At 35.1% G+C, this 16,864-nt stretch overlaps 1 protein-coding gene across 5 annotated transcripts in view; it reads right to left on the reverse strand.

Annotated features, from left to right (window-relative positions):
* Positions 1-2,076: 2,076 nt before the first annotated feature.
* The window catches only part of LOC116262382 (serine carboxypeptidase-like 35), a 32,875-nt gene continuing 18,087 nt past the window's right edge, over positions 2,077-16,864 (reverse strand). Inside the window, exons 4-7 of one of the 5 annotated variants that reach the window (XM_050080027.1) lie at positions 14,135-14,245; positions 13,948-14,043; positions 8,477-8,513; positions 7,182-8,390 (exon numbers count right to left, since the gene is read on the reverse strand). In XM_050080027.1, the coding sequence (XP_049935984.1) occupies positions 8,384-8,390; positions 8,477-8,513; positions 13,948-14,043; positions 14,135-14,245 (251 nt within the window). In that variant the 3' untranslated portion in view covers positions 7,182-8,383. Of the gene's footprint in view, positions 2,300-5,479; positions 5,578-7,181; positions 14,044-14,134; positions 14,246-16,864 lie in introns of those variants that run through there. The other 4 variants (XM_050080028.1, XR_007574431.1, XR_004174452.2 and 1 more) reach the window with 4 other exon arrangements.

Consider the following 16,864-nt stretch of genomic DNA (forward strand, 5'->3'; position numbering starts at 1 on the left):
TTTTTCATGGACAAGGCGGAAAATGCTGGAGGTTTAGTTGCCAAAATAGAGGACACATTACCTCGTTCAGCCACTTGCATGATCCATGAATTAGTGGAACATTAGGCGAAGGAGATTCATATTATGTTGAGACAACGTGCAAGTTTTGGTGGTTGAAGATGATCAGACTTCCCTAAAAATAGCTCCAAAAGAGATTGTCTTCATTTTATCGTGTTTGAGAATGCCAATTGCTCATCATCGATCACTTGCATTAAGATCTTTTATCTTTCAAATTTTGCTTACGGGACTTTCCACAAAGATTGAACATTTCGACCACAGAGAAGGAGGGCACCAAAGATTAAGAGCAACTGCTATAGTGCTCAGCTGACCTTGAATAGGCTAATCTTGCACATCTAAGTTATAGACTCTATAGCTTTCAAGTCATCAAAAGAAACCAGATTGAACAAACATGTAACTAAAATCAAAAGTCTTGCCACTCATCCACTAAATCAGCTTGATTTCCTACTGCTCACTCTTATCAGGACCATCACTTCTAAGCTCCTACATTTTGAGACATAAGTTTTCCTCACGTAGTACACAAACAAGGTGAAAGTTAATATTTATAGGTGTAATTTCAGTTCCAAAAAGAGAATAATTGGATGTATATATGTAGATCGCTTTTTTTCTCTTCTCCCATCCAGGGAAATTGGTTTCCCCACGCATCTTTTTTCTATAAATGAGTCTCTTACTTTATTTGGTTCATTTATTAAGGTAAAAACACCTCAATCTCATAAATGATTGACATTTGTGGAGAATTGCCCCATTTCGACCCAAGATTCCTTTTCGGTATACACTTTAAATTCACATTATGAATGTGGCATTTTTAATCATTTTTGTGTTGTAAAAATATCAGTGAATGCCTGTATCACTAATACGCATCATCTTAGCTGGTTGTCGACACGTTATGAATAATGCTGTTAAGTGCAATGAGGCGAAGCAGTACACTAATCCTATGAAACGACATATAGCCAAGCAATGCACAACAAAGCATAAGTTTCAAGACAAATCCACAAAAATAATATCAAAAAAAAAAATAGAAATAGCTAGAAAAATATCATGGAAGTAAAGAACCAACGTGGGGAAATCTTCAAATCGATATATCCTAAACAATATATTCTATGTATAAAATAGAAATATTGGGCATAATCCCAAATCAATCTCTCCTAAACAGCACTTCTTAAGCATAGTTTATAAAACAAACATAATCATACATATCCACAAAATTAGATTAAAAATAACTTCAACAGATATAGGGTAGAAGCAGTGCCTTGTATGCACAAAAAATCTATGGTGAACTCAATATCTGCTCCAACAATATCTTCTAACCTTTCACATATTATATAGAAAATCAATATAAAATGATAAAGTACTATTGCATAATATATAATTTAATATTCACAAATGAACAACTAAACTGATAAACTAATGGACAACAATTCAAATGTTTCTAAAACATATACAAAAAAAAAAGATAAGAAGAAATAACCAGAAGAAAAGGTTCAAATTTTCAAGTACAATTATCTTTTTGACACAAATATCAATGCGACACAAGTTAGATGGTCACATCATTTTCGTGCTCATCACAACTAGGAGTAGACAAAAGATAGTCATTTGAATAATCTATATAGGATATAAATTGATGCTCCTCTTATGTTTCTTCGTCACTTGCACTCTCATTTTCTTCATCTGGTATTTTCTTTTACCTTCATTCAAAAACATCAACAGACTGAATGTATTTGGTTTATCAACTAGAAGTATGAACTCTCAACTAATTAAGGGTGACGAGTTCCCATAAACGTCAAATTCTTAACTGATTAGAATATTAAAAAACGATTGGGTTAAGCACTTCTATTTCTCCAAACAATGCCCAACATAAACTCATCTTGTATGGTGGCTTTCTGCAAAATCATCGAATATATGATAACAATAATACAAAGCACAGTTCTATGGGTTAGTCCTGATGGAAAATTCATTACACTTAGCATGAGTGGATATGTTTGAGGGGCAACAGTTTGGTAATATAAAAGACATCTTTCAACGCCAAAGAGGGGCTGGGAGTTCCTCATATGTCCGAAAAGCCAAGAAACATAACAAGAGATGTCAAGTTTTTACTCAGCAACAGCTTCATAAATCATCAATTTAAACATAAGTTTGAATGTCCATACTGTGCAAATGATATGCCCTTCTTTTGCCTTCAGTGCCATATAAGCATCAGGACTCATTTCGCGTCAATGTTGTTGAATCTCTAGAAGGGGTGTCTCTAAATTTCCAAAACATGAATATAAAAAAATCATCACGTCTTAGAAAATAAAAAATAGGAGAAAATATTGACCTAAGAATTGCACATGAAAGATTGTCACATTCAATTTCTAGCCTTCATGCCATTCATATTTTGATAGACACATTTTTTGTTTTTCTTGCTTTTTTCTTTTTCTTTTGCAGTAGGCCTTTTTTTTTTCTTGCATTTATTTTTTTCACAGGTTGATCTTCACCTTGGAGGGAATACTTCACCACCCCAAAAGCTACTAAGAAGTTTCACCAAATTGGTGATTATATGTAGTTTTGTCATATATCACACCCATTTTACCATGTAGGTTTTCAACATGCCAAAAGTTCATACGTCAACATATTTCCGGGATAGATATAAATCACTTATATATCTATTTAATACTCTTGATTTCTAACCCAGAGAAACAACTACACAAACCCCAAGCCCATCTCCGAACTCTTATTATGCTACTTGCCAAGATTGTATACAGTGTTATGACTTCTCTCTTAGGATATCTTCCTACTAAATCATTGCCGACGCTTGATCACTTAAGTCAATAGTCTTTCCTAGTATTGACTTCTTCTGCTTCTTAGAATTTTTCTTGGCTACTTATATCAATGATCTTTGTTTGAGAAGACACTTTTAAAATGTTTTTAGACAAAATAAAAATTTTCCTCTTTCATAGAAGTTATTGACATCAAATGGTATATCAACTAGAAGTAAGAACTCTCGTATGCCTCAAGAGAAGAATGTTTATGAAACCAGGTGGATTTATTAGGTAAAATAATAAACTTGATACACAAAAGGATTGTTTAAAGGTGACGAGCTCCCACAAACGTCAGGTCCTCAACTACTTAAAATTTTCAAAAACAATTGGGTTAAGCACATCTCTTCCCCCAAGCAAACCATTCGGTAACTTGACCAAACAGTTGGTGAACACCACATTTATGAACCAATAAAAAGGGTTGTGTTATTGTACTCACAATCAGCAAATCAAAGCCCAAACCAAAGCTCTAAGATCAAGAAAATGTGACGGACAACAGTCACAGATATAAACCCACAACACAACTCAATGAAAGGCACCCAAGGCAAACTCACCAAAAAATAGAGAATGAAAAATATTCTTGAACCACTTCAGAAATAGTGAAAAACAACTTCCTAACAATGGTGAACACAAGACCTGTATATACACAATCAAAGAATTAGGGAATAAACAAAGAAAAAAAATCAAAAGATAGAAGCGAACTAGCTGTTGGACTAGGACCAATGGTTCCAAAAGGAGTCAATTGAGTTAGCCAATTGAGCAGGAAAACTGAAAAAATGAAAGTAAAAAATATATAAAAATGCATACTACACTTACAGACAAATATACATATTCCATATATATACATATGAATCCTAGTCACACATGTTTTTTAAAACCAAATACTCAATTGCACCATCAAATTCAAAAATAAAACAAATATTCTATTCTACTTTATCCCCACTGGTCTAATCGCTCCTTCCTTAAAATTAATAAATCAATAATTCAAGCAAAAAAAATACTAGGAATAGAGACTCCCCCAGAAAATGAAGAACCGAACCTATATTTACTAAGTTGAACCATATGTTTACTAACTACAAGATATAAAATTTGACACGAAAAAAAAAAGTCAAATCAACAAAGCAAGCAAAAATACAAACCTTTCCACCAATGCCCTACGAGGTCAATAACAAAATCCACAATTCTAAAAAAGAATGATGACTACTAAATAGTGTTGCAAATCCAACCAACGGAAAATCATCAGTTTAACCAGTAACATGGATTTTAAATATATACTGCATGTTAAAAATCATGAATTTAACGTCGGCTTGGAGGAGGGGGGAGTGGGAGGGGTTCCAATCTTAAATCTATAGATTTGAGATTCTGAAATTTATAGATACTTAAAAAGTTAGAAAAACATATGCTCATATAATACCATTATGTGATTAAAATATTTTATTTTCTCTTTATTTTTAAAACATTTCATTTTCCTTTATTTTTTCCCTTCAGCTTGGTGTTATAGCTTGCCTTGAAGAGATTGCATAAGATAATGGCTTCTCTAATTTTCGGTTGGGATATTTATTGCACTTACAACTGTTTAGCTTCGCGTTGATGGATGGATAATGAAATTGACTTGCCTAAGATCAATCCCACTTTATAAAATTATTTTATCTATTTCAACTAAAACGCTAAACCCCAAGAGAGACAGGATCACAATAAATTATTGTCTTGTTTTCAGTATTAAGGGCAATAAGAACAGATTATCTTTAACATTATTCAATTGATTACCTTTGAGAAATCCTTATTTTCCTACTATATGTTATAAAGCTTGGTTTTTTAAGGCAAAATACAATATTAAAATGTATATTTGTTTGAAAAATTGAACGAAAAAATATATATAAAGAAAACGATATTACTTGAAGCCGTTCTGGTTATATTACCAAATGTCATAGACAAAAAATAACCAAAATACCCCTGTTTGTTATATGAAAGATTCCTCCCTCATAAGGGCAAAAATGGTATCTGGAAAATGTTTAACCTGTAAGATACCTTTTTTTTTAATAAACGATGGGAATATACCTCCCCATCCTAACGTGTAACATGCAAAGCGCCCTCAAAAGGTAAAGCGGGTCATTGAGATCAGCTAAATCTAACCACTACTTAGATTTAGTGCGGATATACTTGAACTAATGACTTTTCATTCTTCAAATAATATTTGAAATAAACAACCAAAATTATACTACTTCTCTCGTATTTTTTCATACTTTTCATGAAAAAGTTATTAAAACCACTTCCATTTCTCTTGTGAATATGTATATACAAGTGTATTAAAACCAGATGCTCCAGGAAGCGTTCTATATAACTGGTGGGTTTAATAAGATGCATTCCCAGTTCGATTCCCCTAAACATTATGCACTTGTTCTGCCATATGGGATAAAATGTTATATCAAAATGAAGTACATTGACACCTAACGATGAATCTCGCTGGAGCAGTGATATTTTCTTCCTACTCATCCCATGAGAATGCTCAGGCGACCACAACCATAACCGACCAAAGAACTGACAAAAAAATTCTTTAGAAAATGAAATGTTAAAAAGTTTCATCTGTTACGGAATACATAAAAAGACTAAAACCAAACAGAATTTACCTTCTAAATTCCGCAGCATATCATGGGGACTTGATTGTCTGTAGGATTTCTTCTTATTCATGTTCCAGTTGTGCTATGTCGCTTTGTCTCTTTACGTTCTAATGAGTAAAAGACGGCACACGATAAGATCCACACGTTAAGCAAAACCACGTCTCGATTGAACAAACAACCTCTGCTTCTTTTTCATGTTGTATATGATTGGTTTACTTTCTGAAAAAATTTAATTTCGAAGAGCATGCCCATTTGACCTCTCGAGTATAATTTGGGTTTGCTGCTGGTTTTGGATTCTTTTTTTAGGCCAGGCTCTTGGATATCGTGATTTATTTCACGCTCGCTTCAAATGGCCGAGACCAACAATTTCATGAAAAATCCTTCCATATAAAAATCACGAAATAGTTGTTATACCATAGCCCTTATGGTCATCAACTATCATAAATGTAACTATTATTTTTATATTGTTTAGTGAATTTTGAAAAAATAGTGAATGTAACTTCCATGCTCATACCTGTACCTTCTAGATAATTGAATCTCTTTCTGTCAGTGTTATTCACCAAAAAGTGAAAAAGGTAAAAAGCAAATAGGTACATATATACAAACATCTATGAGTGGTAACCAGAGAGAGAACTGTAAAATAAGCCTCAAAACTTATTATTTTCTTTGTAATTTTCAAATATGTAGAAGCGCCTTTTCTAAGATGGAATTTATTGGTGTATAAAAGGGCTCCCTTGAAAAACAAATATAAGTTCAGAAAAATCTATCACTCGAGTAAAATGATAGGGACTGATGATAAGTTTCCTACTTAAATTGGTATTCATAAATCCTGGAAAAGCAAAAGAGACAAATATCATGGTCACGAGTTTAGTTGGCATTCTCCTGAAATTTTTTACCATGCCCATGACGATCCTGCTATAACTTTTCATAATGATATCCAGATTTGAGATTTACTTCTTATTCTACGGAAGGGTTCAAGCTTATCTCCGTTTCCCTTTCATTTCTAGAACTGTTGAAAACATGATTCCCTTCAGTTGGTCAGAAAAATGTGAAAAAAAACAAATATAATAAACCTTACAGAACTAAAGAAGCGAAGTAAACACGGTGTTCCTGCTCCATTCTTCAATATTATACTCATGAATTTGAGGTGGCCTTCTACAATCAACGATAAATGTTGGAACAGAATGTCCAAGGAAAAATAGGTTGTTGGTTATAAACAAAGACACACTTGTTATTTACATATATTTATTTATTTTATTTATATGGCATTCAAAAGCAACCAGGATTTGACACACTTGTTATTCATTTTGTAAGAATTATATATACATATATATTTATTTATATGACATTCAAAAGCAACCAGGATGTGTACGCCATGTAAGTTACAGCGTTATTTCTGAAAACAAGTAAGGAAACGAAGGAAATTACGAGTTTCCATAGTTCCACTCCAGGGAAGCGATCCTCCACAAGTTCAACATGCTAGATATTGAAGTACCTCTTATAAGAGTCAATCAGATGTACCGATGCTCACCAAGTTTTTAGGAGGAAAACGGCAGAAAGTTAAGAGTGGCGATGGTTTTGTTGAACCATTTTTTTCTTAATCAAAATTTGGACCCAAGGAGGTGCATTGCAGATTCTTCTTACCATAAAGTGTGTGTATTGCAGCACAAGCGCACGCAAGAGAGAGAGAGAGAGAGAGAGAGAGAGTACATGATTAAATGAAACAACCTTAGATCATTAGATCAGTATGGCAGCTGAAGTAAAGCTCCGAGCAGATCATGGACACAATGGTGGAATGGTGTAGAATGGCATTCCTGGGCAGAGCACATGTGGGCAATTTGCCCACACAGTCCAACAAAAATCCTGTACATTGTTTTACCACAGATTTTTGCATATTTATATATATAAGGTCTCTCAAACATTTGTTTGTATATATCCACTCAGCCATTGCCCTTAAGAGAATGTCATTTCTAACTGTCCAAATAGTCCTCCAAAATTTGGGCAGCCAGACTCTCTGAAGAAATCTCCATTTTCCTAGGTTGCCGAACCTGCGGCAGGCCAAATAACAAGTCTCTAGCAACTGAGCACATAAAGTTGGGACTGGGCTCATCGATGTGGCGAGAAAAACATGACACACCTCATTAAACTACCAAAACCGGTGAGGTGTGGATTCCTCAGCCCGTCGACACAAGGTTCGATGGACATAGCTCGGCAACAAGGATGATCTGGTGCAGTATGATTCTCAGGCTTGAAAAGAATCCAAGGCTACATACCCAAAAGCTGACCATGCACTTGTGACCAGTACGTCATTTAAGCTCAAAAGGTAATATTTCTGCCAATGCCTTCATGTTATGCATTTGCTGCTCTGTCTGCTGGTACTCTTAATGGCTTGGTTGTCATACACTTACAACTTCCCCATTCATGGTTGGATGTTCCCAATACATGTTTCTAATCCACTCAAAATACCCTCCACTAAGATAAGTAATCAAAAACAGACTTTCGCCTTCCCTTCAGTTTATGCACAGAAGTGAATGGTTCACTCACTGATACTTGAGGTAGAATTTCCATATTCTTTGCACATGCAAGGACCTGATCTAGTACATGTTGGAATGGCGCCTTTTCAGTATCAAACATCCATATTTGGATACCAATCTCCTCTTCTGTGTGGGCTAAATAAGCATCATAGAACCTTGTAATCATCCCTTACACAATATTTGTAGGGTGGAAAAGATATTGACCCAAGTGATGAAAGACTAAATCTTTCTCAGGAAACAATTTACCAAGTCTTCAAAATTTGGCATGAGATACAGAGATGGAACAAAATAGCTGTCCAACCTCACGAACAGCCAAGGAACTCTTTGGAGGAGAAGTTATTCATTATCACAAAAGAACAACTTTTCCTGATCATCATAATCATGAGCTAGATGCATATCCACAAAAGTTGATAAGGGCCAAGTAAAAGCATCAATTGCACAATCACAAATTTTTTTCAAAATATTGTCATACCTTTCTGAGGAATTCCTGTCAAAATCCTTGAGCTCATCTAATGGGAAATCCAAGGGAAGCCATGAGTTATGTGGAAATGGTTCACAAAATAGGTAGGCCAAGTCAGTTCTCCATCAAGAATTAAAGTCTTGTTCGTTAGTAATGCCTTCTTAATTTGAATAAGTTTGTTGCGTGCACTTGGATTTTTGTCAAGGTAAAGAATATGTAGCCTACGCTTTATAATTATGACCTGACTTACTTTGTTTGCGCAACAATCATGCAGGCTACATTCTTAATCATTTAATTTTATTTTCCTTTTCTATTCTTCTTCTTCCATTAATCTTCTGTAGTAACCATGATCTTGGTACGTAATTAAGGTTAATTTTCTGTGTATGACGACCATATTCAACTAGACTGCAGCGACGGAAGTCACAGCGATCAAGAGGCTACATTCTTAATCATTTAATTTTATTTTCCTTTTCTATTCTTCTTCTTCCATTAATCTTCTGTAGTAACCATGATCTTGGTACGTAATTAAGGTTAATTTTATGTGTATTAGTGGATATCATATTGACGACCATATTCAACTAGACTGCAGCGACGGAAGTCACAGCGATCAAGAAGCTACGGAATTTACTGCCAGCAGAATTTTGGAGATGACATTTTGTGACTATCGGCACTCTGGAAGTTAGATTTGTCCCTTTTTGGGGACTTCACCAGCACATGGAAGTTATTATAATTAAAGCTTCAAACTCATCAAATATGAGTAGAAAGAAAGAGAGAGAGAATGAGAGCGAGTCAATGAATCCCTTGGAAATTTGTGCAGAGATGAGATATCTAAGCAATCTTGTTTGTGCATATCTAACTCCTGACAGCTTTCCTCATTTTAAGTTAGCCACCATATCATTCCAGTCATGGTGTGTATAGGATTTTGAAAAATTCTTGTCAAGCCAAAAGTAGGTCTACCGATCATGATAGCTTTTCCATGCTACCTAATTCTTAACTGCAGCCTAGTGATTAACCATATTTTTCCATAACAAAAAATGACGATTATAGTTTTGAGTGAATGTTGTACATAATTTTGTTTTTTCATGTTATTTCCCATTTCTGCAAATATTTCATCATTCGATCTTCCTCCTTGTTCTTTGTCATTTATTGCAATACATGAAGAGTTATGTTTAGCTTTGACTTGTTATATTATTGTTGTATATTTGTTTATCCACACAACAAGTCAATTGTTTAAACTTATTTCATGTAACTAAATTTCTTAATCTTCTTGTACTTCTATTTGTTAAAATTAGATGAGTAGCCACCATGACAAACTACAGTGGGGTGAAGATCAAGTGCAGTTTTTATTTGACATGATGTTAGAGCAAGCTAAGATTCCTAAAATACGGACATCATGTGAGCTAAAAGAAACAGCTATGAAGTTGGTTGAGCAAAAAATGATGGAAGCATATGGACCAATGTTTACATTAGTGAAAATTCGAAACAAGCTGAAAGAGCAAAACCTGACTTACAAGTGATGAAAGAGATGCTTACTTCTTCAGGATTTAGGTGGGACCCAAATAAAAAAAATTATACAAGCAAATGATAATGTGTGGAAAGAGTATATACAAAAGTACTCAAATAAAAAAAATATAAATTGCCAGCAACATAGAAGTATTATGAGCATGCAATGAAAATTTGTGGATCTTCCACTGCATTGGGTGACAATAGGAGTACGCCTAGATAGTAGGGCACTGGATGATGTACAAATAAATGTGGATGAACAAGATGATAATGATTTTCAGCTACCTACTTCACCAATGGATAGCAATGCTCATACTCAGGGAGAAACCTCTAACAGCACGATGGGAAACAAAAGAACGAGAACCTCCACAACCATGAATGATGATACTTTTGAACCGTTGGTGACTACATACGACAACTTGTGGAAACCCAACCTACAGTTGTTTTGCAGAAGAGTGGAGCAATTTTAAGAGATATGCATGCAAAAGGGGAAATAGATAAATATTATCTTGCCAATGCAGGATACCCAAATATTGTCGGACTATTAACTCCATATAAAACATGTGGGGATCATCTATCAAAGTTTAATGTGTTTAGATATAGGCAAATTGAGACAAAAGAAGAATTTTACAATTACAGACATTCATCTTTGCGCACTACTGTGGAGAGAGTGTTTGGTTTGCTTTAAGGCAAGGTTTCCGATTTTGAAGAATCATGTGTCATATCCAATATCCACTCAAGTTAAAATTATACAAGCAGCAGGTGTTCTTCATAATTTTATAATCAACCACAATCCAAATGCTGAACAATTTCCTTCTGCTGATATAATTATAGTGAAATAAGTGAAATTATAAGTGATATAAATTATTGCTACCATGTATTTGTGTTTGTTCAGTATTTCATCATTATTTATAATTTTTATTTTTTATAAATTTCTACACATTATCATTTGCTTGTATAATTTTTTTATCTGGGCCCCACCCAAATGTTTATCTAATTCCTCTTTTGCATACATATCTCTTAAAATTACTCCACTCTTTTGCGAAACAGCTGCAAGTTAGCTTTCCACAAGTTGTCGTATGTGTCACCAATGGTTTCAAAAGTAACAATATTCATGGTTGTAGAGGTTGTCACTCTTTTGTTTTGCATCGTGCTGGTAGAGGTTTCTCCCTGAGTTTGAGCATTGCTATCCATTGGTGAAGTAGGTAACTGAAAATCATTTTCATCTTGTTCATCCACATTTATTTGTACATCATCTAGTTCCCTACTATCTACACAACTCCTATTGTCACCCAATGCAATGGAAGATCTCCAAATTTTCATTGCATGCTCATAATACTTCCATGTTGCTGACTATTTATATTTTTTTCTATTCGGGTACTTTTGTATATACTCTTTTCACACGTTATCATCTGCTTGTACAATTTTTTTATTTGGGTCCCACCCAAATCCTGAAGTAGTAAGCATCTCTTTCATCACTTGTAAGTCAGGTTTTGCTCTTTTCAGCTTGTTTTGAATTTTCACTAATGTGAACATTGGTCCATATGCTTCCATCACTTTTTTGCTCAACCAACTTCATAGTTGTTTCTTTTAGCCCACCTGATGTCCGCATTCTAGGAATCTTAGCTTGCTCTAACATCATGTCAAATAAAAATTGCACTTGATCTTCATCCCACTGTAGTTTGTCATGGTGGCTACTCATTTAATTTTAACAAATAGAAGTACAAGAAGATCAAGCAATTTAGTTACATGAAATAAGTTTAAACAATTGACTTGTTGTGTGGATAAACAAATATACAACAATAATATAACAAGTCGAAGCTAAACATAACTCTTCATGTATTGTAATAGATGATAAAGAACAAGGAGGAAGATCGAATGATGAAATATTTGCAGAAATGGGAAATGACATGAAAAAACAAAATTATGTACAACATGCACTCAAAACTACAATCGTCATTTTTTGTTATGAAAAAATATGGTTAAACACTAGGCTGCTATGTTGGTTATTTGGCTTGACAAGAATTTTTCAAAATCCTATACACACCATGACTGGAATGATATGGTGGCCAACTTAATATGAGGAAAGCTGTTAGGAGTTAGATATGTACAAACAAGATTGCTTAGATATTCAAGTGCAATCTCGATAAAGAAAGTGTGTCAATTGTGAGCTCATCTACACAAATTTCCAAGGGATTCCTTGACTCACTCTCCTTCTCTCTCTCTCTTTCTATCACATTTGATGAGTTCAAAACCATAATTTTAATAACATTCCATGTGTTGGTGAAGTCCCCAAAAAAGGGACAAATCTAACTTTCAGAGTGTCAATCATCACAAAATGTCCTCTCTAAAATTCTGCTGGTAGTAAATTCCATATCTTCTTGAACGTTGCGACTTCCGTCGCTGCAGTCTAGTTGAATATGATACTTAATATGACATCCATTAATACACAGAAACCTTAATTACATACCATGATCATGGTTATTATAGATTAATGGGATAAGAAGAATAGAAAAGGAAAATAAAATTAAATGATTAAAAATGCAGCATGTACGAAAAGTAAGTCAGGTCATAATTATAAAGCGTAGGCTACATATTCTTTACTTTGACAAAAATCCAAGTGCACGCATCAAACTTATTCAAATAAGGCATTACAACTACTGCATTGCATATATGCGATTACATTCATCTGTGAAAGAGCTATGAAACTTTAAATAATCTAGAGGTGGTGGAAGTATCCCAAGTTAAGACCGGTGGCTGGCCTGGTGCCGACAGGTCTTGGAACACTTCGATTTTGTATGTCTTCACCATGTATGCTACCTAATTCTTAACCACAGCCTAGTGTTTAACCATATTTTGGGGCTGCATGTCTTCTCCATTCCCTAAAATCCACCAATCTTAGGGTGGAATTAGGGTTGCCAAATGAGAAAATGGGAAATAGAAAAACAAAAAATTGAGAAAAAAATACGTGAGAGCGTGAAAAAGGAAAGAAAGGCATAGAAAAAACAATAAAAAATTGTAATTATAAAGTTCAAAAATATAGAAACAAAAAGGAACATGAAACTATGATGTACCAAAGTTTATGACATATAAATGCTACATTATTAGTCTTCAAGTCTAGTATGGCAGATCTCAACTGGTTTTTCTAATGATGCTAAGTCCCAAGTCCCAACACATATGCCATGCAATTACCAATTTCAGTTTGCATCAACGTTGTAAAAGGTGTAGCATAACGCATATCGGTCGGGAAGACCTATACGCCGTATCACGTATCACAAACGTAGAGTAGTGTATCGTAAAATTAACTTTTTTAATTAAAAAAACAGAAAAAATAGAGAAAATCATTAAAAATCTGAAAAATAAACAAAAAAATCAGAAATCAAGAAAAATGTATTCAAATATAAAAACGATCATCATACATAAGGAACATTCATGTGTATCAACAACACATTCAAAATATTATGTTTGCTCACCTCTTGTATAAACAATTATATGTTACAGCAGAATATGCCCTGGGCCCTCTTTGAAGAATAACTCAGGTTTGCAAACTTTTGTTTTTTCCAAAAGTAGTAAAACACTGGAGATGATGCATTCTTAATTGTGAAGAAGTCTTCTCCTATCATATCTATAAAAACGACTATCAGTGCACATATTTTGCACTCTTACTCTTTGAATTCAAGCTCAAAACCTACTGCTTTTTGTAATTAATCCAGTAAAAAGTACTGCAACGAAATGAGTGCAAGCTCAGATGAACAGGGATTTTCACTCACATTTCCTTTTCAAGTCCAAAAGGGAAGAAATATAAGACAATCTCGCTACTAACACGAGCACACAAGCACAGGCCAAACCCAAGGATGATATTTCTGACAATGTTTTAGATCATATATTATGAGATACATGTTAGGTACGAAACACCCTATAATTATACTGGAATGTTTTAAGCAATAGCCATTGACGAAAGGTCCAGAAGAAGAATATACCTGTGATCCTGTCTCCAAGCTTGAGAATATCAAAAGAGGTGTTTGTGTAAGAGAATCCCACCCTAACTAGCAACTCTAGGAAGAGCAAATTGGCCTCTGCAAGAAAGACAGAAGTATGAACTAATTAAGGTTCTCAAAATGGAAAATTACAAATAATTAAAACTAAGAAGTAATCAAACGGTGGTACCCTTGTTCCAACTGTAGTTATTGAATTTTAATTCAGGAATCCCTTTCTTCACCAAGAATGGACCTCCTAACTCTTGTGCCTGTCCATATCCAATAGAAGAACAACCAAGTCCTGTAATTAACAAAAAACAAAGAAAATTTGCGCTTTATGACCAATAAAATCAGAGACAATGTGGCCGACTGAATTTAGACTCTAATTTTTACAACACAGTTTGTAAGGTTAAACAAATAATTAGTCTAATTCTGTTTAAGTTAAATATCCTTATTGGTCTATTCTACCCTCTTTATCTTAACACTGCGATAGAAAAAGAATAATATTTCTGACTTGTATGCAAAAGTTTATGCATTAAACATGCCATAACAACTAAATAAGATGCATCTATTATTGATTAATATATATATATATATATATATATATATATATATATATATGAATGCTTCGGCACCATACATGTGCAGCCTGATACACATGGCAAAAGATTTCACGACTGCTCACACATGCAGTCTGCTGTGTGCAACTATCAGATCAATATTATCCACAGAGTTGAAGTCGAATCAAATTTAACAGGCTGCCAACTTCGTGAGTCAGATGATTAAGAGAGTCTTATCTGAAACACTTGTGATAGCAAAAATATACATTATACATATTATTTAAAAAATAAAAGACAGAGTAAGTGCAGCCAGAAAAACAAGCAAAAAACTGTTAATAAAACAACAAAAATAGAAAATGATTGCATGTGGGCCGGTGAATCGGATCAATTTACCACCCTTTTTGTTTAAATTAACCAGCTAAGGCCTATGTTATAGAATGTTTTGTTGTAAAAGGAGAATGCAGAGAAATCACAATTAGGTATAGGAGAACAGGATAGACGATCATAAGACAGAACTTTCCAACAAAAGTGGAAATGCACTCCTTTCCCTATAGTTGTGCACAAATATCATCACAGGAAAAAGGAAACGGAAAAGGGAGAAATCACAATTGGGTACAAGAAAACAAACTCGACAAGCACAAGGAAGAATTTTCCGAACAAAAAATTTTTCCAGTTTTCAGCCAATTTAATTAACCATGAACACAACCAAGTCTAAAACATATCAGCATCATTAATTAATTACTACCAAGAGAATGAGGCTTCCATTGAAAACATGTTGTATTACTATCTCTAGTTCTTTACGACAGTTTACTAATTGATGTGTCTCCATACGAGCTCATGCTCCTTCATCTTGTCTCTCCACTTCTTCATTTCATCCAGCTCATTTTTGTCGAGCCACCTTGTGACCTGCTCAATCATGTTCTCTATCTTCCTCCTGTCCGCAGAAGCGAGTTTTGGCACTAGTCTGCACACTCCAATATTCCCTGATAGTGTTCATCACTTTGTGATACACATAGTTCAGAAGTGTATTCTTTGCTTCTGCAAATCAGAGACAAATAGAGGGAGGGAGGGAGAGAGAAAACAAGAGAAAGAGAGAAAAACTCACCTGGAAGAAGCTATTCACGGCAATGGAGCTCCTTGCAGCAATGAAAATGGGCGTAGAGAGCAACAGAGAGAGCAGGGAGAAAGAGGTAGAGCAGTGGGCGAGGGGGAGACTCAGAAGAGAAAAGGAGGAGAGACGGAGGAGAAGGGGAGAAAGAGAAGGGCGAGGGCAGCTCGGGGGCGGATACAGAGGAGAAAGAGAGAAAGAGAAAGGCTGAGGGCAGCTTGGGGCAGAGACAGAGGAGAAGGAGAGAAGAGAAAGGCTAGGGTAGCTCGGGAGACGGGGGTGAAGACGGAGGAGAAGGGGCAGCTCGAGGGTGGAGACGGAGGAGAAGGGGTAGCTCGGGGGTGGAGACGGAGAAGGAGAGAAAGAGAAAGGGCGAGGGCTCGGGGTCGGGGGGCGACGGTACCTCGGGGGCAAGAGGGAGGCGTGTTCTGTTCCACCCTGTTCCGAGGGTTAGCTTGGAATAGTATGGAACAGAGGCATACCTCCTGTCCAATTGTCCGTTGTGTTCATCTTGTACTACAGACAGTGTTTGATAAAAAAAATTGATTAAACAGGACAGACATGTTCCATTTCACGTGTCTTGTGTCCATCAAATGCCCTCTTAGGATCAAAGACAACAAAACAAATCGAAGACCAATACTTTTCTAAAGCAAAAAGTATTGTCAAGAATGAAACAACAAAAATGAAAACTAAAGATCCAACAAAGGCTCTCACAACATTCAAACCAAAGGAATGCAGAGGAAAAAAAGTAGCAATTTAGATTCAATAATGAACAATAACAAACACCTGAAACGACAACATCGCCTTAAGGGGCCGTTTGATGCATTTGGAAACCTAGAATGGGAAAAAAGATTCTGGAAATAAGTTTCCTCGAATAAAGGAATGGGAAAGATCTTTCCCATTCTCATTTTGTTGTGTGTGATGACTGAGAAACAAATTTTCCTCAAACTTGTTTCTTAGTTTGATAACTAAGAAACAAGTTTCTAGAAGGGAAAAACAATGAAAAGGGATTTATGAACGAACTGAGAGGGAAGCAAACAGAAATTGATACCTGTGTATTGTTGTAAGGTATTCTTTTGAAGTTTTTCAGATTCTAAGGGGATTGTCGTAAGGTATAAAGTTTGGTACAGTTGTGTAAAATCATAGGTCTGAATGGCTGCCACATCCGAGTACTTGCAGCTAGGGATGGAGTCAAATTCAGCTGAGGGGGAGTACAGGCTCCCCTAACTTGCCAAAAATTATGTAAATAACA

The sequence above is a fragment of the Nymphaea colorata genome, chromosome 10, assembly GCF_008831285.2.
Source record: "Nymphaea colorata isolate Beijing-Zhang1983 chromosome 10, ASM883128v2, whole genome shotgun sequence".
Taxonomy (NCBI): Eukaryota; Viridiplantae; Streptophyta; class Magnoliopsida; order Nymphaeales; family Nymphaeaceae; genus Nymphaea; species Nymphaea colorata.